The sequence below is a fragment of the Leguminivora glycinivorella genome, unplaced genomic scaffold, assembly GCF_023078275.1.
Source record: "Leguminivora glycinivorella isolate SPB_JAAS2020 unplaced genomic scaffold, LegGlyc_1.1 Scaffold10, whole genome shotgun sequence".
Taxonomy (NCBI): domain Eukaryota; kingdom Metazoa; phylum Arthropoda; class Insecta; order Lepidoptera; family Tortricidae; genus Leguminivora; species Leguminivora glycinivorella.
In genome coordinates this window covers 430,101-452,347 of record NW_025952835.1, presented here as the reverse complement: position 1 = coordinate 452,347, position 22,247 = coordinate 430,101, and the positions used below count along the sequence as shown (strand labels likewise).

The 22,247-nt window shown below is 43.5% G+C and overlaps 1 protein-coding gene across 1 annotated transcript in view; it reads right to left on the bottom strand.

Moving 5' to 3' along the window:
* Positions 1 to 895: 895 nt before the first annotated feature.
* The window catches only part of LOC125242152 (peripheral-type benzodiazepine receptor-associated protein 1-like), a 49,515-nt gene continuing 28,163 nt past the window's right edge, over positions 896 to 22,247 (bottom strand). The window contains 21 exon segments of the mRNA XM_048150862.1: positions 896 to 2,875; positions 4,210 to 4,283; positions 5,630 to 5,689; positions 5,692 to 5,763; positions 6,473 to 6,632; positions 7,082 to 7,312; positions 7,725 to 7,943; positions 8,563 to 8,799; positions 9,569 to 9,652; positions 11,633 to 11,899; positions 12,092 to 12,286; positions 12,856 to 13,053; positions 13,489 to 13,692; positions 15,899 to 15,916; positions 16,421 to 16,635; positions 17,787 to 17,919; positions 18,334 to 18,511; positions 19,099 to 19,222; positions 19,307 to 20,233; positions 20,582 to 20,780; positions 21,191 to 21,394. Of these exon segments, the coding sequence (XP_048006819.1) occupies positions 2,507 to 2,875; positions 4,210 to 4,283; positions 5,630 to 5,689; positions 5,692 to 5,763; positions 6,473 to 6,632; positions 7,082 to 7,312; positions 7,725 to 7,943; positions 8,563 to 8,799; positions 9,569 to 9,652; positions 11,633 to 11,899; positions 12,092 to 12,286; positions 12,856 to 13,053; positions 13,489 to 13,692; positions 15,899 to 15,916; positions 16,421 to 16,635; positions 17,787 to 17,919; positions 18,334 to 18,511; positions 19,099 to 19,222; positions 19,307 to 20,233; positions 20,582 to 20,780; positions 21,191 to 21,388 (4,362 nt within the window). The 5' untranslated portion in view covers positions 21,389 to 21,394 and the 3' untranslated portion in view covers positions 896 to 2,506.

Genomic DNA, 22,247 nt, shown 5'->3' with positions numbered 1-22,247 from the left:
TTGGTGCAAGTAGCCCTTAGGCCCACTTGCACCGACCACTTAACTCAGGGTTAGTGGGCTGTCATCTGTCAAATTCCATATAAAATGGTGGGTTAACCCTCCATTTTCGTTGGTGCAAGTGGCCCTTAAGCTATTTTCGAGCGATAGAGAAGCAAATAAAGGGCCGAACGGCTGTTATCACATTTTCTCAGTAAGTACTCGTGAAATTATTGTTACATTCTGCAATGGGTACTTTTCTATCAAAGTGTGCATTTGATTACATTGCCTTATATTTTCTAGGATAGACCTCTTTTTAACCCACTTCAAAAAAGAAGGAGGTTCTCAATTCGACTGAATGTTTTTTTTTAATTTATAAAACGTCATTACCATTTTGTACACTTACCTAAGTAGGTACTAGAACAAGATAGGGTGTATTGTTACTAAATAGACAAGTTTAATGTCAATGATCTACATTACAATGATCGTGAATGAACACATAATATTTGTGTCTGTACTCTTATAATATTTAACTTAACTAACCTTAATTAAACCATACAATCAATAGGATAGCATTAAAAATAATATTCAGTCAGAAATTCAGAAAGGGCACACACATTTTTTTACAACTATTCTGTGTAAGCAACTTTTTAGGGCTTTCTATCTTTTTCGGTGTTTAGTGCACGGTCAATGACATAAACGACTGCATTCGTTTCTATTATTCTACATGAAGGGACACATAAATAGGTGAGACGACTAAAAAAAAATCGTTTAATCCGTCAGTTAGATTATCAAAAAAATTTGGACACATATTTTTCCTTTTCTCTCGTAAACGAAAAATTACGACGGTACAGTGCGATGAAGTTTCGCGTGACGTCACGCCTAGATAAAAGTGGTGTCACAATCCCCCACACCGGAACTTTGATGCTTCATATCTTTGTATTTTTTGATCTATTAGAAAAAGCGAAAAATATGTGTTCAGTATATTTGGACAATTTAACTGATGATGACGGACTAAACAGAATGCCATTTTTTATGTGGTCGTCATCCCCATTGTGATCCCTTTTAGTTTTGCTACAAAACGCTACGGCGTAACCCGTAGCACACTAATGTCGTAGCAAAGGATAATAAATATTCAATGCAATGCGTTCGCGCACATATTATTGTGTGCGCGCTGAAGGGAATGTGAATACACAAATATACTAAATCATGTAGGTATAAACTAAAAATAATTTGTTTGCTCATTTAATTGCCAAGGAGTAACGATAGCTCTTATAATTTTCATTCCATTGTGTGTGTGATACATAAACAACCTTTCAACAGCTACAATTATTAGATTCGAAAGAAAACTTGAAGTTAGAACTCTTCGAAATATCTTAGTGATAAATGACGCAGAATTATTAATGTAGTACAATTATTATTATTAGAATGATAAGATGGTATCACGTCTACTATCACAGAATATTATTATTTCGAGAATATGTGGGGGCGTGCAGACGCTCGCACAGCACAAGATGCCTACTTCAGATAGTTTAAGTTTAACATGTTAACCTTGTTACACTACTTTCAAAATATCCAGGAATTATTGTAATGCTGGTATCACTTTGATGTACGTGAATATGATAAATTTATAATTATTTTCTGGCAGTTTCACTCATTAAGGCCCGGATCATAACAATTCAATTTGGTTCCGTCTAATCGATATTAGCAGTTCGTGCGCTTCCTTGTGACGTCGCCTATGAGTCTCCCAACAGGATGGGTTGCCGAGCCCCGTCTCGTCGTGTGTCTGCATGCCTGGCGAGCGGTGGCACTCCTACAGGACGCACTCGTGCGGTTCAATGGATGGATGTCGGTGCAGTGCCACCGTAACCCGTCAGCATCCGACCGGACCCTCAGATGTCGCATGCAGCAAACTCAAGCATCCTCAAAGTCTTTTGAATACAGTTCTTGGTCAGAAGGACGGTTGCAACAGGACATCTTTGCATTTTTGTATATTATTATTTTACCCGAAACAGACTAGTCAAGTATTTCAAACAATATTTATAAAAAAAGAGATTTAAAGGTTTAATTCCTGTTTGTAAGTAAGGAAACCTCACAGCTAGCGATCGTAAACGTAACGTAGAAAATCACAACAACTATGCCACGAGGACTGTAAAGTAACAACTAGACAATAACTTCATTATAATTTCATATCTATACATACGACAATATGCAGTTACAATGCTATAATGTGTAAACAATTTATATAATCTAACAGACGGGCAAGAAGTCCGAGAGATAGAAAACGTACACGACTAACTCGAGGCGGATGACTCCACCCCGACCGTGGAGAGATAACTATCGAGACAGCACTAATATTGAATATTCACTAGACTGTGCGTTTATTGAATTCATTTAATATTTACATTTCTTACAGTACTCTTGTCGGCGCGTGGCACCGTTCGGTCAGGGCGCGACGACACCGAACGCGGGCCCTCGCGCGCGCGGCGGGGCGCCGCGGCCGTCGCGCGCGGAGCCCGGGGCGCCGCCATTATTTGCCGCCCAGCCCGAACTTCATGAAGATCAGCTCCTTGCCTTTGCTGAGGATGTCGCCGCCGGGGGCCGTCATCTCGGTGAACTTCTGCATGAGGTTGGGCTGGGTGGTGGGCGGCTGCTGCTGCGCGGGCGTCTGCAGCGGCTGCACGGCGGGCTGCGGCACCACGGCGGGCCCGGCGCGGCGCGCGGGCGACGCGGCTGCGGGCGGCGCGCTGGCGGGGCTGGCGCCCAGCGAGCCCAGCCCCAGCGAGCCCAGGCCCCCGGTGGCGGGCGACTGCACGGGCGTGCCGACGTTACCAGCGCTCGTGCGCGCGATCGTGCTCGCCGGCGCCGGCGCGGTCGGCGCGCCTCTCGCCCTCGCCTGCTGCATCGCACCACGTTACTCGTCACGAACATCAGTACAGATCACACGTGCTAAGGCCATGACGGGCCGTCGTCACCTTAACGAAGCATCCATGGGATTCTTGTAAGTACTCAATCCATTTTTTAACTGTATACTATGAGTGTGACAGGTGGACTGGATACTTTGTCACAAGGAGAAGAGTGACCGCCATAAGCCTTTGTAGAAACGATAAAAAATACTTATATTGCCCGCAATAACGGCAAGTGTGATCTAAGCGTGATATTCGAATATAACACTGAAATTTGCCGATTCTTCACTCTTAGTTGCCAGTTGCTAATTACACATCACTGGCACAAAACATATGACGATTAAGTTTTGCTGACCAAGGCAAACTGAGTCAATCGACAAAATTCAATGCAAGACAAAGATTTTATTTCATTGCAAATATTTTTGTGAAAACTAGCCTATTTAGTTTCTTCATAGCAATGGTCATTAAATTCATCAAAAGTGTTTCTTTTAAAATATAATGTATTTACTTTTTTTATCATGCATAATTAATAAGTACTCATGTGACAAATTGTTATGTTAAATATATTCACTTTAAAAATACTTACAATTTATACAGGAATATAACGTATAAAAAAGAAAAAATGTGCAATAATTTAAAACATGCATGCCATTCAATAAGCCAGTGAGAGATGCTTAAAGGGAAATGTTATTAATTAGATGAAAATTTTACATTACGGTAAATGTTAGGAGAATTTTACGTGTTGGTAAGTTTTCATGCTTTAATAAACTACAACATAAAGCGTTCAAAGATTATTAAGCGGTATGCGACTACTTTAAGGTAAGTTTTATATAAAATAAGTTATTTTAATTTTATTAACACATTTTGACTATAATATTTTAATAAGACTGATTGATAGTTAGGTACTTAATCTGTAAACTCCATAATATCTAATAATCGCATAGCACTTGAAAAATCCCACTCACAGGCGTCTGAGAGATTGTCATTGCATTACGGTGAATGGTCTATGGTATATCTGATGTGAGTGAAGTATACGCCAGTGTCAGTTTGTACTAGTCGCGGTATGTGGCCGTCTGGCATGAGCTAGTGATGTTCGGCAATGCCGAGCGCTGGCAACGTATATATCGCCACCAAACGCCCTCCATACACTGAGCGTAACAATGAATCGCAAGGTAAACATATACAAATAAACAAAATAATGAAGAAAAGAAAGTGAGAAAATAAATAGAGAGATGAAGTGACAGTTTAACAAAAATGACTAGAATCGTTGCATAGTATATTTGAAACAGTATTGTTGTGGGTCGATTATATACCGTATTATTTTTACCTGAGAATTCACCTGTTCTGGATTACTGGCGCAAGTGTTGTGGTCTAACTGAGAAGGGGGAAGAGGGCAGGCATCTAGCAAACAGACAATACACACAACATATATAGTGACCACAGACAACCACTTGAATCTTGGATCACACCTCACGCACCTCGTGACTTCTGTGCTGAGTATGTTGCGTGTATTTGTTCAGAGCCTACCCACTCGTGGGTCTACCGCGCGCGGTCGGGCGCACGCGAAAACAAAATAAAAACAGGACAGAGAGTTGGATAGATAACGTAGACAAAAATAATATAAGGTGTCCTTAACGCATTGTGGCGAGAGCACTGTATTGTGGCTCCCGAACTTGTGTATACAGGATTTAACAAGCTTGTTAGTTATGGCAGTTGTGGTAAATCCGAGTGAATCCAGAACGTTCTTTGAACGATGTTTGTGACTGTGTAATCCAAGATAGTGTTAATTAGCAAAGTGTACACCAAGAGTCTTTGTGCTCCGTAGATTGCAACCGGACTCGCGTTGTACAAAACATCCCGTTTCAATTAAAACTTTAGTATTATTTCAGACATAGGTAAGATTAGATAGTCTTCGTTAATATAGATAAATTCAGAATTTAAATCTCACAAAGTTATTGCAAAATATTAATTATCCATTATGACTTAGAGCAAATATTTAGTCCTATGTAGAACCGCGAGCACTAAGTCGTGATCACACCTCGTGCTTCGTACCATTAAATGCACAAAAATCTGTTTCATATGCTCCGTCGGTGTGATCAGGACGTAAAGGATGGAAAACGGAACGTGTCTCGAGACTGAACTCACGACCCGCCTGGCGAGTCCCGTCGCAATCGCAACACCGTGTACAGGAAAGATGATAGAGGGTACCAGAGCGAAATAGCTAGCGTCTCTCAGTAGTCACATAGCAAGTCCAAGGTGCAAACATGAAACACTCAAAGCTCTCAGTGATCTGAACCGAACCTAATCGTCATCACTGAACTTACCAAACTTTGTCTTTATTATCTTTATACAGCTAACAGGGAGAGTAACTAGGACAGCGAATATTGAAAAGCCGGTCGCGGCTAGGGTTACCATCGGGAAGTCGAAGGGATAGGCGAGAAAGGACGCGGGAACTTTGGCCGTTCTAAAATAAAACACACCTCCCACTTATTTAGATTTTGAAGACTTTATCTTATTTCTAAACATAAGCAAAAATTCTTACTCTCGTCATTACTCATTACACATATCATAAATAGAAATAAGACAACATATCCAAAATAAAAAATGTGTAGGGTGTAGTTTTTAGAACGGCCCACCTATAGGTATCACCGTGTTACGATGCGAGCCTCGGGTCCACCTGGGCCTTGCAGTCAGGTGTCGGTAACCCTAGTCGCGGCTCTACACAGTACATAGAGAGCGTGAGGTACCTTTCCTCTGCTGCGCGCGCGGCGCGGGCGCGACGTTGTCGCGCGGCGGCGGCGGCGGCCGCGCGCGCCCGGGCCTGGCGCCGCGCCGCCGCCGCGCCCGCGCATCGCTGGCGCTCCCCTGCCACCAACAGCGCCTGTCAAACAAATTCAACTAGTAGTGTCGTAAATACTGACGAAGGATCCCTAAAGAATCCGAAATTTTTCGCCAGGGATAAACATGAGTTAAACGTGTTTTCAATACTTAAAATATGTCCAAGAAAGTTTTACTTCGATAACCTACGTGTTTTAGATTTCCACACGGATTCGGAATGATATGAATAATAATTGTACCTACTGGTTTTCTCTAAGCAGGTAAATTATATCTGATAAGACTGCTGAGGTTGGTACTAAATTGTAGCACATTGATTGTGCGGTTAAAGAGAATAATCATTATTTGGGATGCTTTGTGCTATGTATTTAGAACGGTCGTTAATCCCAAGCAAGAAGTTACGGATACTCACGAATTCCCCATTATTGAATACAAAGAAAACCACCTATCTATAGACTGGACGTTGGGCTGTGTAAGGAGGTTGCTGGACACGAGTCATCTCCACTCAATCATGAATCTATGCATTGACTGACTACACCAATCTTGCCCAGGCTGTCCGCTCCCGCATGGTCGTTACGCTCCGTGAGTAAGTTCCTGGGTACTAGCCCGCGTACGCCATCTATCTCCACTAAGAGTTGAAGAGTACACTAACCTTGTCCAGGCTGAACGGTGCCCGCGTACTGGTCCTGCTCCGCGAGGAAGTTCCTGGGTACAAGCTCTCGCACGCCATCTATCTCCACTAAGAGTACACTAACCTTGTCCAGGCTGAACGGTGCCCGCGTACTGGTCCTGCTCCGCGAGGAAGTTGCTGGGCACTAGCCCGCGCACGCCATCTATCTCCGCCATGTAGAAGCCGTCGTCGTCCATGTCGCCGTACACGTGGATTATTTGCCCCGTGTGGAAACTTAGCTCCGCCTGGAAAGGTGAATATTCTTGGTTTCATTTGTGTTATGAACTCAGTTAGGTATGTTAGGAACTAGAAGACTGTTTACACAATCCTTCCTAGTCAATGGCTTTCAAAATATTTTTACGGATAAATTGATCTGAATTTTTTTGTCGTTACTTCGACAGTCAGCTTTCTGCAAATGGTAAAGTGAGCTGCATCATCGCGCAGCAACAGTATTTTTTAATACCACTTTTTGGCAACGACAAACAAATATACGGCCCCGTCTGATGGTAAGCAGTCAAAGCAGCCTATGACCCCAGAGGTGTTACATGCACGTTGCGGTCCCTTTAAAAATTTGTATACCTACTCCTTTTTTGAAGAACTATTGCCAGTCTGGCTTGAGTATAGTCCAGCGTCGCATCTAGCCATTCCCGTAATTTTTACCACGCGGTCATAAAGCGAAAGTATTAGCACTTACATCGGCATCCACATTAGGGCTCAGTTCCTGCGGGTCGTAGTCGAACAGCGCCACCATCCGGCGCACGGGCTGGTTGGCGTACGAGTCCGTCCAGCGGTCCCGGGGCTTGCTGACCGCCGCCTGTCCCGCGTCCGCCTCCGACACCTCCACCACCATGTTATGCGGCACGTAGCCCCGGCGCCCGCGGCACTCGCCCCAGAAGAAACCGTCGGCGTCCTTGTCTCCCCACACCTTGAAGAGCAAACGAAATATGTCTAAAATTTCTCAACTCGTTTTACACATCAGGATTTTATTTTATTTAACTGTCATGACTCCACAACCCAAAGAGGAACTTGGCCTCCAAAACGAGAGCAAATCAATATTTCTCGATCCTACGCTGATTCCTGCCAATAATCAGCTTGAAGCTGAATCAAATCTTGTATCGCACACTGTTCCGCAGTGTTTCTGGGCCAACCCCGCGGGTGTCCTCCGGTTGGTCTTTCCTGGTACGCCTTCTTGGCAGCCCGATCCTCTCATCGGATCTTAGTACTCGTAGGTGGCCGAACAAGTAAAGTCTATGAGATTTAATTTCGGCGCCGAGTCGTCCACTAATTCTTCTATTTTTCAATTCCTCCTAATGTTATTTTATGTTGCTGGCGCATACCTTTATGATGTCTCCATCACTAAACGGCAGTTCTTCATCGCAGCTCTCCGGGTTGGGGCTCATGGTTGCCGGGTCGTAGTCGAAGAGCGCCATGAAGTACCGACTTCGTTTGGACTGCGGGTGCTGCTGCGGGTGGCGCGAGGCGGCGCCCCTCGGGCCCTGCGGGGCGCCCCCGCGCGGCCCGTACGCACCCTGCTGCCCTTGTTGTTGTTGTTGTTGCTGTGGACACGATCACACGTTACATTCAGACCAATCCCGTGACAGCCAGCAGGGAAGTGGGCAAAGGAAGTATTTAAAAGCCTTATCGAAATAAAATAAAAAAGTCCGAATTGGAAATCGGAGACAATGACCTTGTTCACACGTTATATTTTATTTTCAGGTTTCAGGCAGTGTGAACAAGCTCGCTCCAATGTAAACTTTTTGGCAAATAAATAAGTATTGTAAGTTAGGGTAATATCAGAAGCGGGAAAGTGTGGAACCCGTGACTGCACAGGGGATGTTTAACGACGTTTTCCGAACTCCCCCGCTCCAGACCTTGCCCCAACTTACCTTAATTGTTTTTATACTCTCGCTGCCAACTTCCCTGCTGGCTGCCGCGAAAGTGAGCTGAAGAAATTGTTCCCTAAAAGACAAGCATTAGAGGTTCATCGCAAAATGCAAGCAGAACTGTTTAATAAGACTTGAGTAGTAATAAGGTCAGAAAGGTTCAAGTTGAAAAATTAACTACGAATAGGTACAACATGCCTCAATATCACGAAGAAAAATTTAAAGTTGCTTTCCAAAAGCTGATCGGGACAGTCAAAGATGAAGTTAGTAATGAGTAGGAAGGTGAAAAAACCTGGTGGGGGTTAGGAGGGCGGCCCCTCTCGTGGTGGTTCCTCGGCGGGGGCTGGTTGTAGGGCGGCAGGGGCCCGGCCGCGGGGCCCGGGGCGCCGGGGTACGGAGGCTGGCTACTTGGGTACTGGCCGGCTGGCTGTGGTTGATAGGGGGGTTGCTGCGTGCCATGGTAGGCTTGTGTACTCGGGTACGGCTGACCCGATGGCTGCTGCGACGCTTGCGCTGGTTGGGACGGTTGCTGCTGACGTCCGTACGAACCAACACATTAATAAGGTTAGATTTTCCATAACAAAGCCAATAGCAATAGTTCAAGCTCATAGCCACAATATCCTTCATCGGCCTTATGCGTCAAGCGATAAAAACGTTACCTTCTCCTCGGGCGATAAATAGTAAAAGACATTCCGTTGTAGCTCTAGTCAACCCCCATGCACAACGAAAGCTAGCGTGCAGCGCTTACACTTGGAACCAATCATTCAATAGCAGACAATACAATAAGTTAGTCGATCTTAATTCAGAAGTGCTTGACAATAAATGCGTTTCAACGGTTAAATAGAAAGATAGATCGTCCGGAATCCGTCAATTAATTAAGTATATCGTCATTGAGTATTTAGCACCCCGCGTATGTTCTTACGTTAACATTTATAGGTTGAGTGTGGTGGTGTGTGACGGGAGGTGTGGGTCGAGTGTCGCGTCGAAGCCAAGACAGCATGCAGGAACAACCAGACAAGACGGCGGGCATGCTCGAGTGAATGATCTGTATCGAGTGCTGTGGTGTGGTCAAGGGTCTGGACTGGCCTCACGAGCGTCGGCCGGGCCTCGTGGAGTGCTAGTGTTACCCTGCGTGTCGGACGTCGGACATCGAGGACGTACAGTTACAAGTGAAGATGACAACACAGATACACCGAAAAGTGGAAACTCGTGATTGGGATAAATTCCGCAAAAAGTTGAAATTGAGAGAGCTTTGTGATAGGTGAGCACATCGATGACAGCTAGGAGAGATCGCAGACCTGCTGGCGGCGGCGTTCGTCGTCCTCACTACCCAGCTCCGCCGCTCCCTCTTTAGTGATTTCGATGGCCGGTATCCCCGATTGCTGATACCACACGGTCATTCAATATTTAGCACAGAACAAATTTACTCTCAAACAGGTTAAAAGAATATCAAATTAAATGTTTTATGGATACAAGTGCTGACGGGATGGTCCATGTTAATGGCGGATGGGAACAAAAAGTTGATGGCGTCGCTCGTGATCGTCACATGGAGCTCGTTGCGTCAACACGTTAGATACTTATATTAACAACATGAAGCAGTTTCACTGACGCGTGTCTACAGTAGGGTGTACAGACACTACGAGTAGGGCAAGTGAAGCCGTTCAGGAAGCGAAGTGGAAAGTGGAAGATCTTAGCCGTGGAAGCGACTTCTCCTTAGCTCGTGATTTGCTGAAGCTACGTTTTCGTAAATCATTTTACAATACGAGTATTTCCCGTTATCCTCATGTGTTATCTAACGCCGGATATTTGATGCGAGTGACATTTGATGTGTTTATGAGTTGGGATTGATAGTATGAGTATGAATTGGATGTTAACTGTTTATCATAGTATCTAAAAATATAGGTTAGTCTTAAAAAATCTCTAAAAAGTCAAGAGCATTTCATGATAGAATTTAAGAATGATTGTCACGATCTATTGCTTGTACTTGGGGTAATGTATCTTTTATCCTTCTATATATGAATCTATCAAAAGTTCTAATATAAAATCATTCACTGAAATAGTTGAGGAGAAAGTTAAAGTTTCCATATAAACAATAACTAAATGTATGCGTAAAATATATATCTCTGTTTTCTACAATCTTGTTTGGTCTACTTTTAATGTGAATATAATATAGAAGCGGGTAAATATTTATTTCATATGCTGATTATATGACTACTTTAGTTTGTATAATACGATACTATTAGAAAACGGGCACACTGTGTAAGTTGATAACCAAATAATATCAGAACTCATTACATAACTAATAACTCAAACAAAAGGCACTCTCAAAACAAACTCATTCTAAACAAACCAAAGTGGTGAATAAGAACGTTAGAAAGAAACAAAAGAAGATATTTGAAAAGACGTGTTAAAATTCCTTACCGAAGGGGTTATTTTGTCGAATATACTCTTTAGGAGGCCTGTGCCGAATCCACTCGCGGGCTACGGAAAGGTGTAACAGTTATGTGAGAGAGCGAGGTTAGGTTAGACTATAGGTGGCATGATTCTATCATGAGCTTCATGGATGGTCTGTCTGTGTCACAAAGTACAAGCTCTTTAACTGTTCTAAGTAGGTATATTTGTAAGGTGTCGTGCGTTGTATCGGGTATCGGCCAATAGCACTAGGACTACTACTGATCTAGTCGCAAGCAGTAGGTATGCATTTAATTTTGAACGTTCGAGCCGAGTGCATAGCTATCGAGTCGCGAGTGGTGGTGTCGCGTCGCGCCCGCGTCGCGCCGCCGCGGAGACTACCCGACTGGGCATGTGGGAGATGCCGGCGACAGAACCACAGGAGATAGTATAAAGAGTGCAGTTTGCAACACTGATGCCACGCGACAAACCGTCCCCACCGACCGCTACCACGAGATCACATCAACACCGAGCAAGCATGGTCGTCAGAACCGTTTGTCGCGTTAGAAGAGAGCATATGACACTGATAATTATAATGATAGCTAAAGACACAGACGAAGAAGATCTTCAGATATAAAATCAAAATATGAAGCTCATTTACATACTTGACCAAGATCATATTAAAGAAAATGTACTGGCGAACTCAAATACAAAGGTACACACAAAATATAATACAACACTAATTTGCAAACCAATGTAGACAAGGTGCCGTGACAACGAACATTTAGTTACAAATTTAATGAACACATTTAGCGTTAATATAATTCTAAGGGGCATTTTATAAACACTTTAATATTCGGGAAGGTATATAGAGGTTCATGTAGTATTCAAGTGTATCAAGAGTTTCTTTGTAACGGTTAAATTCATTAATACCATATGTTTGCAAAGTTAGTAAAGAATTAAAAGGTCACCTGAGCGGCATGCGGATCGTGTCTGTTGGCGGAGGGGAATATCTCCTTGTCCGAGAGGTTCTCGTCGTGTTCCAGCACTTGTTGGTGCTGCTGGTAGGGCTGCGGGCGCTGCTGGTTCCGGAAGCCTTGTTGCTGGCCCGGGGGCATGGGGCCCATAGGGCCCATGGGGCCCCGGGGCCCGCGGTTCACGACCCCGCGCAGCACCGCTGGCGGGATCGGCGTCGGCGCGCTGTCTCCCGACTGACTGTCGCGAGACTTTGTACGAACCTGGAAGCAACAAATATAAGGTAACAAAAGTACATTTACTGAGCGCGTTTTTAGTGCAGGTTATATAATTTTAAAATATGATTTTCAGGTGCTCTTTTAAATAAACTCGTATTAATAAAATTTGAAAGTGGATAAAATATTGCCAAAACGTAGCGTCCGGTAAGCCATAAAGCTACATCGAACCGTACTCACAGTGACACATTTGGGGTTGAGGCCGATCAGCTTGCCGATGTCGATGAGCGCGTGATCGCCGGTGGGGGAGTCGACATCGGTCACCTTCTTGCCGTCCGCGTAGACGGCGTACCCCGTGACGGGCCCGGAGGCCGGCGGGCGCAGCACGGGCTGCCACGTCACCAGCAGCGTGCCGTCCTGCGGGCCCGCTTCCACCTGCGACACCGCACCAATCACCACCAACAATCCAGCCAAATATTCCTCATGCTAGCCAATTGGGTTTTGACAATATTTCTATCGCATGACCAGCTTCGAACACATCAACAAGCCACATCGACGGAAGAGACAGAGGCGGGGGCGCTAGGCTAAACGACACAGGGAAGGAGCCATCGATTGAATTTTGTAGGTGAGCTGGATTTATGGTTGCGATTGACGCGACATCCTCGAAACGGTCGGGCGTGCTGTGTGCTTTGAGGTTGTGTTATTATTTGAAAGAAATAGGGTAGTGTTAGTATCCGTGTATAAGTATATAAATAGGTATCTTGTCCATCACACACTTTGTGGAGCGTTGGAAGCTGACTTATAGTGCGTGTGCTCACTTCTTAAATCAAGTCATTGAAATAGTCCATTGCCCACATCATGTTTTGGAATGCCCGTAATGAATACATACAATTACATACAAATAAGTTACAATATCAGCGAGCGGGGAATGTGTGTGTACATAAACTTGGGTCAAAGCATGCTTGGTACACTTCATGCCAGTGGCGGGTGGTGGGTACACGTACCATAATCTCGGCGGGTGGGTCGGGGAGGCCTTTGGGCAGCGTCCGGAAGTCCGTGTATGCCCCGGGGGCTTCTTCTATGGGTATGCCAGAGGGCGGTCCGGCTCGCAAGTGTTTTGCTCGGACTGTTACTCTGTACTGTGTGCTGGGAGACAAACCGGTGATCGTGTGGCGGTACACTCCGGGCTTTACCGTCCGAACCTGTAGGAAAATAGGGTTACTTAATTAAGTAACAATACCTAATATTACAAGGTATGATACAATATTTGGCATGCACAATGTAATACATTTTTCATCTCACCCGCACTTTAAATGTGCTATTGCACGCAGGCGGAGCGTGAGTTATAGAAAAATCGTTCTCCCAATGGAATAATGAAATTTCTTGTGCTGTACTTAACTTTTTTACATCTATTTACATATTTTTTACATTGCGAGTGTGATGAAAAATATTGTGTGTAACTGAGAGAGTATGAATATTACTAACTCGAGTCTTTAAATCGCTCCGGCAAGCCGTCGCGATTTAACTTACTCTCGTTAGTAATATTCAACTTCCTCCCTTGTTGCACAATGTACTATAAATCACTCAAGATAGTTGGCAGTGGTTTGCGGTGTAGCTAAAAGTTCAGTCGGACTAACCTCAACATTATTAACGCAAACGACATGCTGATGGTTCGAGTTAGCCGGTAGCCAGGAGATGACGGCCTGCGAGCACGTCACGCCGCTGGCCCGCACGCACGTCGGGCCCATGTTGGCCGTGTCCCGCCCGATCACCATCGTGCACGCCGCGTCGCGGGACGTGCGCCGCGTGACCGTCACGGAACGCACGCTGATGCGGTGCGGCTACAAGTTCAATTATGTTAATAGTCATTCTCCATAGTGCCTGCGTTTAAAATATGTTACAGTTTAAGTTCTCGTGTTTTGTACACATTTTTTAGAGACACACACGGGTCTAACGCGATAAAATAACATTATTACCTTTTGATGTAGTGAACAAATGAAATTATTTTATTAAATATTTTTTGATTTGTTACCTTAAATAATATTTTTATTACCTTTTACCCAACGTTTCGGCCAGGTTGTACTAATAGCCGTGTAGTGGTCGCGGAAGGCTGACGGCCCAGCGAAATGTTATTTAATCGCGCGTGTGTGTGTGTGTGTTTCGCGTTTAATGGTGTTTAACGTTATTTTATCGTCTTCAACCCGTGTGTGTCTTTAAAACAGCAATTCCCGAAAAGTTTGTACATTTGGATCCCAAAACAGGACATTTTGGGAAACCTAGTGGATCTTGCTCAGCATCATGGACTCTATCAGCCCACCAATTTTTATCAAAATCGGAGACGTGATCCAAATGTACAAACTTTTTGGGAATTGCACAAAAAATGTGTTACAGTTTACTCTATATTTGTCACGTTCGAAGACACTAGACGTCTATCTATTGTTGAATTCATGACCATGACTTTTTTGTGCCGTATCAAATGTCAATTTTATGCGTCTTTTCTGTGAACTTCTAAAATAAATGGACTTTACAGCCTGTTTCTTAAAAGCTACATGATGAAAGCTTCAGCATATCTGCCATGATACGAACACAGCTAAAATAATGGTTCAGTTTCCCCGAATAATTTCCCGCACAATGTAAGTTGAAACATATTTGCTTAGCTTCGGCAAAAATGAAAATGTAACATGTAATTTATTCTAGTTTTTCTATTGTTCACAGGAAAGACGCTTGTTTTTTGTAAATTTTCTCATATGTTGAATGACTATTCGTAGATTAAGTAGCCTCTTAATATTTGACAATATTGAAGTAAAGTTTAAGACACGCCGGCAAGACCGCTCACGCTAAGACCGCTAAGACCGCTTAATACATCGAGTGCTGGTAAAAATATATAACTAAAGAAGTATATGAAAATCTTCATGCCAACCGGCAAAGTGGGACTTTTTATGATATTATTGTTCTATACTTTTAGATTCTAGTGGCAGATTTTCTAGTAATGTAAACGTTCACAAGGTGTTATATCCAAATGTGTTGGTGAGGGAAAATCAACACTTTATGATGTTGCTATAACCAGGCTTCCAGGAAAACTGGGCTTCGTGGTTTTATCCGTCTCTAACAGTTTCTACTTTTTAATTATCTTTTTTGGATGCAACACCCCATAGAATATTTATAATTTTCAAAAGATACCTAATTCTAAAAGCAAAAACTGTGAAATCGATCTACAATTCTAAATACATTAAGTAAAAAGTGTTTCAAAAAGTTCCAAAGAGTAATCACCTAGATATCTACATGATACTTTTCGATTTTTAATTACATACTTACAGAGGTTACATCGCGTCATGTAGATATCTACGGGACTTTTCAAACGAAAAACCAACACATTGCCTAAGTCCTAGTAAAAATGTTCTCAGGTAATTTCAAGCTAGCAATTACGTTATCAACTTGGACTAAGATGATATACCCTCTAGCTAGATTTTTTCCGGCGACTACAGACTAAGCATATGTAGCTATTTACCACAAAAATACATAACTAATGTAGGTAAACGCATGGTCCTCTGAAAATAAGAAGTCAAATCAAACCTTATTTCACTAACCTAAAATTAATCCCTTTACATTACAACTTGATTACTTCATAGCCATATTGAATCGATTGAATAAATAATTAATGAAGAACTTCTTTTTTCGTAATTATGAATGAGTATTTTAATTCTATAAAATTGTCCAAGTAAAAACGTACAATAAAAATGCCGTTAATGCACTTCAACTATAAGGACCTTTCTGCTAGTGAAAGTCACAAATGTTCTTAATTAATCTTTTCAAAAATTAAATTCTACAATTTGTCACATTTCGGTGGCCAAGTTTTGAAAAAAAAACGATGATTTTAAATTGATATTGTCGTATACATAGTTGGCGCAGTCGGTAGGATATGAAGTACCGCGTGACAATCAGATTGGCAATGTGACTTTTTATTATCAGGAACCAGTGATGATTGAGCAAAGTACGTGACAAAGGCTATCAGTTACTATATTACTCGTAGATTTGTACATATTTTACCCTGCCAACCGGGAATGCCTTGGAAATTCAAATGTGCTTTATAGACAGTTCATACACAAGCTCTTTTAATTCATATCTATGCGAAGTTTTATTACTACTAGCTGCTGGATTGGGTACATATACAAGCTAATTTTTTTATTGATTGTATCATGTGTCAACTCAAAGATAGTGTACTCGTAAGTATAGGATAGGTGTAAGAGTACAGTGAGTATATTAACGTAACGTTGACCAGTGTATACATTGATTTATGTCATGTAGTCCAACTCCGAAAAAATTAAACAAAAAAAGAAGGCCGTCGCTGAAAAAAATGTAGTGAGCTGCATGAGTGCTTGGCGAACTTATCAATGAATTCATTGATTATTTCTCCATATAATTTTGCAGCTCACTGTACACGAGATTTTGAATTTCGAACGAGGATTTTGAATAGTTAAAGTTGGACTACTGGATTATAAAAACCTTTATACTGTGGTTTAACTATTCTTATTTGTTTTTTTTAATAGATGGTAAACAGAAGAAACTCACCCTATTAGAATCAACGCCTTCAACCAGCGCTCGCGTCCTTTCCGAAGCCTTAACTGTCGTCTTCAGAACTCCGTCGACGTACACATGGTAGCTCTCGATGTTCGCTTGCTGGACACCTTCGGGGGCCGTCCAGCCAATCAGCACAGACTTGTTGAGCTGCCTCTCGAGTGTCAGCTGCCGCGGCGCTGGGACTAGCGACGAGAAAAACAGCTCGGCTGGCGTGAATCGCAATTGCGAAGTGCGGGGACATGCGAAGCGTGCGGCGGTCCAGGGGAAGATAAAGGTATCGCTGTAAGGCTATGTCTAGTGCTAAAGCTATGACAGATATACAATGTCTTTCTATGCTATTGCTAATGGCCTATGAGCACTGCGAATGTGGACATGTTCGATCAGTGTTTATCTAGAAAAGCTTTGCAACTGTAAAGATGTGTTAAATGGCTCGTTTTCTTAAAGGTTGCTGCTTGCTAAATGATTGCTACTCTAAGTATAGTGCTTTGAAGAGTTTGCTGTAGAATAATTGACTATATTATAATTTGTATGCTAATTTTAATCTAAAATCAATTACAGCACAAAAGTTATCGTTAGTCTGTAAAATTTTGAGAGCATGCAAATTATCAATCACTGGCTTTCGGATTCGAACTTTGATATACGGTAAAAATAGCTCTGAATACGATATGAATCAAATATGTTAATGCGAATAGTGACGTCCCTTTGGGCACTAACATATTCGATCCATATCATAACCAGATCTAATTTTTGCTCACTAAAGTTCGCAAAAATTGCTTCTGTGCTTCTTGTGAATGGAAATTATAATTATGTACTACTAGTTCTAATCTTAAGCTAATGTTCAACACAATTTTTTTGTTATGAATAAATGAAATGAATGAATGAAATTAAAATCTGCAATCAGTATATGAATCGATTTTAATGATTTCTTAAGGGCTGATTTAGACAGTACTTGATCTCGCATACGAGTTTATTATTATTACATTGCAGAATTCAATCGCTCGGGAATAGGATGTAACCCCAATAGTAGGCAATGTATCTAAAATCGCATGCGAGTTCGCGTGCCGTCTAAATGAGGCAGCCGGATTTCCACAGGAGGCGAAGCAGACTCATACAGAGATCCGACAACTGGGCGTCATTCTAACATCATATAAGGTTCATTATTCCGAAAACGTCATACGAATGACACCCACTTGCCATTATTATTATTAAGTCATTAAGGACTTCGTTTAACTTTCAACACTTGTGGCTCTGGCAACCTTAAACACTAACTCTTTGCCAGCATTGAAACGAAGTCATGAGCTCTTCGGTCGAGATGGAAACCCGGCTAGAAGTGTATCAAGTGAGAACTAGAGCTTACCGTTGTCGTCGTCTTCAGGGCCCTCGCTGAGGTCAGCCACCTCACTGAGCCGAGCGACGTCGCGACTGAGCGAGAGGTCACTGATGGCTGTCGTCGCCGACTCATCAGCATCCCGGAGTGTCGCTACTACAGCCTGTGGAAAGGTAATTATGACCATTATTTTAGTTAAGAAGTTTATCAATCTCCTTGAACCTTAATGCTGCCCAGCATTAAGGTTCAAAGGAGTACCCTGATCACTTGATCAGACAAAACTCACAGCTGAGCACTATTTACATGCAATAATTTACTGTTTTTTTCCGTTCGTACTTAGCACTATACGAACACTACGAACCTCATACATAGGTATACTGTACAACTCATTAGAAACAAAACCGAGAACTCAAAACATATGACCTAGAACATAAAATTTCAATAATTTCGCACACTATGTATGGTAATTTACTGCTAATTAAGTAATAAACATACGGAAAGAGTAGAATTCGCAAGTTTCGATCATAAGACTTTAGCACTTGGTAAGAGAACTCTGCATTACAAATGATGTACATACCTGATGGAATTCTAACAAGTCATCTCCCACAAGCCGCTGGACAAAGTTAGCGGGCACCAGCCCGCGTCGGCCGTCCAGCAGTTCAGCATCCAACATGGCGGCGTTCGAGTCCGGCGGACCCCACACCAGCAGGTAGTCTCCAGCGCTCACTGACAGCTCCCCTTCTGCGCTCTCGATGCTGCACGAAACAAATGACGAATGAACTCATGTGATTGGCAGCGATGATGACATGGTCAAGACTAGTAACAGTCTCACTTGGATGAAATCCCGTAATATTAGTGATCAGAGGCCGACAAGAATCAGTCTCACTTTAACGCGCTGAACGACGCATAAATCGTATCACAATTTTTGTTCCGTGAGATGCAAGGGTATGTCCCCTTCGGTGGACTGTATGCAAAAGAAAGTCTTTCACAGCATTCTGAGCTTTGGCACTCTGCCATAGAAAATAGAACACGACAGATTTCGCATGGACCCGCTTGCTGAAAAACGTTAGTGGGCCAAGGCTCTCAAGGGGATAAATTATTTAAAACGAATACTTTAAGTTAAACTAACGAGGTATGGATTATTGGCTTTGGCAATCGTGCAATCCCTATAATACAAGTGACCGTGCCTCCAAGTAAAATCTTTAATACTCGTATTTGTGGTTAGTTTTTGTTTCAATATTTGGACATCTTCCAATACTCCAAATGCCTTTTGAATTTTAGAATCGCTTTGTAAGTAAAACTTATACCGCAGTCTATTTTTTTTATCTGCTATCATACTTACTCTGGTGGATCGTAAGAAAACCGGGCGATGTAGACACAGCAACGTCCTTTCCCAGGAATGTCGAGCATGTCCACTTGACCCTCTTGACTTGGGACTGTACCGTTCATATAATGTGTATTCCGAACTGAAAGACGACGATTATGATCAGTCAGGCAAATAAAATTAATTGTTATTAATTAGACATGATACAAAGAAAATGAAAACTTACTGTCCATTTCCAATCCAGAGTTAGGCATGATTCTAGACAAAGCTCTTTGATTTCGGTCATGGCTGTAACCCGAATCTAATGCTCCTAATCTATCAGTTCCAAATTGGCTATCTAATCCTAAGCTCCACCCGGGTTGATGCGGCGTGACGGGCGTCGCCACTCGCCCCACGCCGGACGTGGTCGTCCCGTATCTCCCGAGCCCGAGGTCTATTTCATCTAGCGGCTTTAGTTTAATGTTCATAGCATTCGTTCCTATTCCACTAGACAACAACGGATTTGTGTAGGTTCCAGTTCCAGCACCGTATACGTTCGTGCCAGTCAGACTTGTATTTAACCCTCCCAGCTGCGTGCCTGTCGTCAAGTTTGAAAGGGCGTTTCCTAATCCTCCAGTCAATGTCGACTGCATTCCTCCAAGAGTGCTAGTCAATCCTCCAGATAAACTGGTCTGCACATTGTTCAAGCAACTCGTCAACCCAGATCCCGCCATGGTTCCTGTTAACGTGGGCCCGGACAAGCCTCCTCCTAAACTTATGCCCGATACGTTGCCGGTAATATTTTGCAAGTTGCTCTGTAGTCCCGCTAGAGTGCTGGATATTTGTCCGATGTTGTTGACGAGCGGAGCGGTGACGGGGTTCGTGAAGGTGACTTGGTGGGTGGGGTTCGTCAGTCCGTAAGTATTTGTCGAGTAGGCAGAGACGGGGTTCGTATAGGAGGTAGGGTTGTGCGCGCTCATGGAGTAGGCGACGGAGTTGGAGCTGGGCGCCGTGAACTGGCCGGTGGCGTGGAGCGAGGACAGCGTGGGCATGGTGTTGCTCTGGCAGATGGCGACCGGGTGGTGCCCCGCGCTCGTGTACGAATGCGGCAGCGGCGACGGCGCCGGGGAGTGGAAGTCTCCCAGCGCTTGGTTGGACCCACTCGTTTGCATACCTGGACCAAATAACATGGTCATAAGAAGGAGAATTTTATTTCAAAATGTTGGAGAAAATTTAAGGCAACTCAAGATTATTAAGCGTTAAAGGCTAAAGAATGTTGTTAATGGAAATCTAATAGATATGCCGTTTATAGGTTTGTATTTATGTCAGAAGGTCCTGAATATTTCTGTCCTCAAGTAGGATGGAGAAAGAGTTGACGACTAAAAATATACGGCTTATACCTTTTGGCCTTTAAAATCGGAATCCCGTCAATATAGCATGCTTCTATCTACACAAAGATTACCTCTAAGCTTATCTCTACAAAATAAAAGAAGCTATGGATACTTACATCTGTGCAACCTACCGTGCGTGGTGGAGCGGGTGTGCTCGAGCTCGGCGAGGATGCGGTTGTCCTGCTCGATCTTGGCCATGATGCGCTCGATCTCGGAGGCGGGCTGCTGGTGCGGCGGCTGGCTCCAGGACGTGGCGGGCGCGCCGCGAGCGCGTAAGGATGCGGACAGCTCTAGCTGGAGCTCTTCGCACCGCACCGTTTCTAACGCCGCCTGTTTATAATGAATGATTTGTGTCTGGGATTTGTAATTGGGAACTTAAGCTTTTTTATTGCTTGACAGCCACACTTTTACCACCACACCACCACAATTATATTAAGTTTGTCCAAAGAGGCAAATGCTACAAATAGGTACCTACTTAGTTCAATTTTCCTCCAGAATATTAAAAGAGAGAGAAATCTATCATAATGCCAGATAGTCGAACAGTGTCCAAAGAATCGATACAGCAACGTCTGTAACTGCTTGGCTTGACAGTAGCTGGGACTCTGATTCATGACGTTGTAGTAAACGTTGGTGAATCGGAACGGAAGGCGTGGGACTATGCGCACCGAGATGATTGACGTCTTTTTACTCTTTTTGCGCGGACATCAAGGTCTTCGGCTTAGTGGGGAGATATAACTTACCTTCTTCTCCAGCTCCCTCGCTCTCGACTGCAGCTGGTCGACAGTATGCGCGTCGAGCGGACTGCGCTGCGCGGACCGGAGCTGCGCCAGCGCGTCGGCGTGCGCGCGCTCGGCGTCGGCGCGTGCGCGCTCCGCGTCGCGCAGCCGCCGCGACAGCGCGTCCGAGTCGCCGGACATGCCGCCGCCGTAACCGCTCATTCTCTGCTGGAACAAATATATTAAACTCACTCAAAGGTTGCTCAAAGCAGTCAAAGCACAACCTAGGACAATGGCAATCAAGTATATGAAGGAAGCGCCTTCCTACGCACATAGTCTAAGCTTGTGTAGGCGAACGCGTACCATGCTTGTATGAGTGAGATGACGCAGTTCGACTGATCGTGTTCTTGACTAATTGACTTCTTGACAGGCGGTAACTGTGAGGTAACCGATAGCGGGTGGGCGGCACTTTCAGCGGGAAGCAGGGAGTGGCCATATTCTGCGATAGTACTCTTTATTATACTGTGCTCAAACACACTACCGTCTTTTTAACTAATATTACCTACTGCTGTATTGAAAAAACACTTCCTACAAAATCGAAGTTTGAGAACAGTTCATGATCGGATCGGCCATTTAAGGTTGTAAACCAAGTAATTACCATTTACGTGATGGCGCACAAGAAGCGGCGCATAAAGTTGTGCAATATTTATAATTGCTCGTAGCATTGCTGAGCCAAATGGAGCCGAAATGTCTCAGAGACTGTTGTCAGCAGTGTCAGCACTATGGAAAATGGGGTCTCTGCATTTACATCAAGCAACAACTTTGGCTGGCTAGTCTTTGGCGCTCGGAAGACACTAAGGCTAAGGCCCAGTTACACTATTTTTAGCAGATTGATCTACCTACGTTGCTCAGTAGCAGAAGCAGATTATGGAACTTCTCATAAAATATAAAAAATGGGAATGCTTAGACAATTTGATGCAACGGCCTCTAACTGACGTGGCACTAAAGTGTAGCCACTTACATTGTATAACACTTATAGAAAGTTTGTACTTCAATTTATGTAAATTATAAAAGTTGTGTT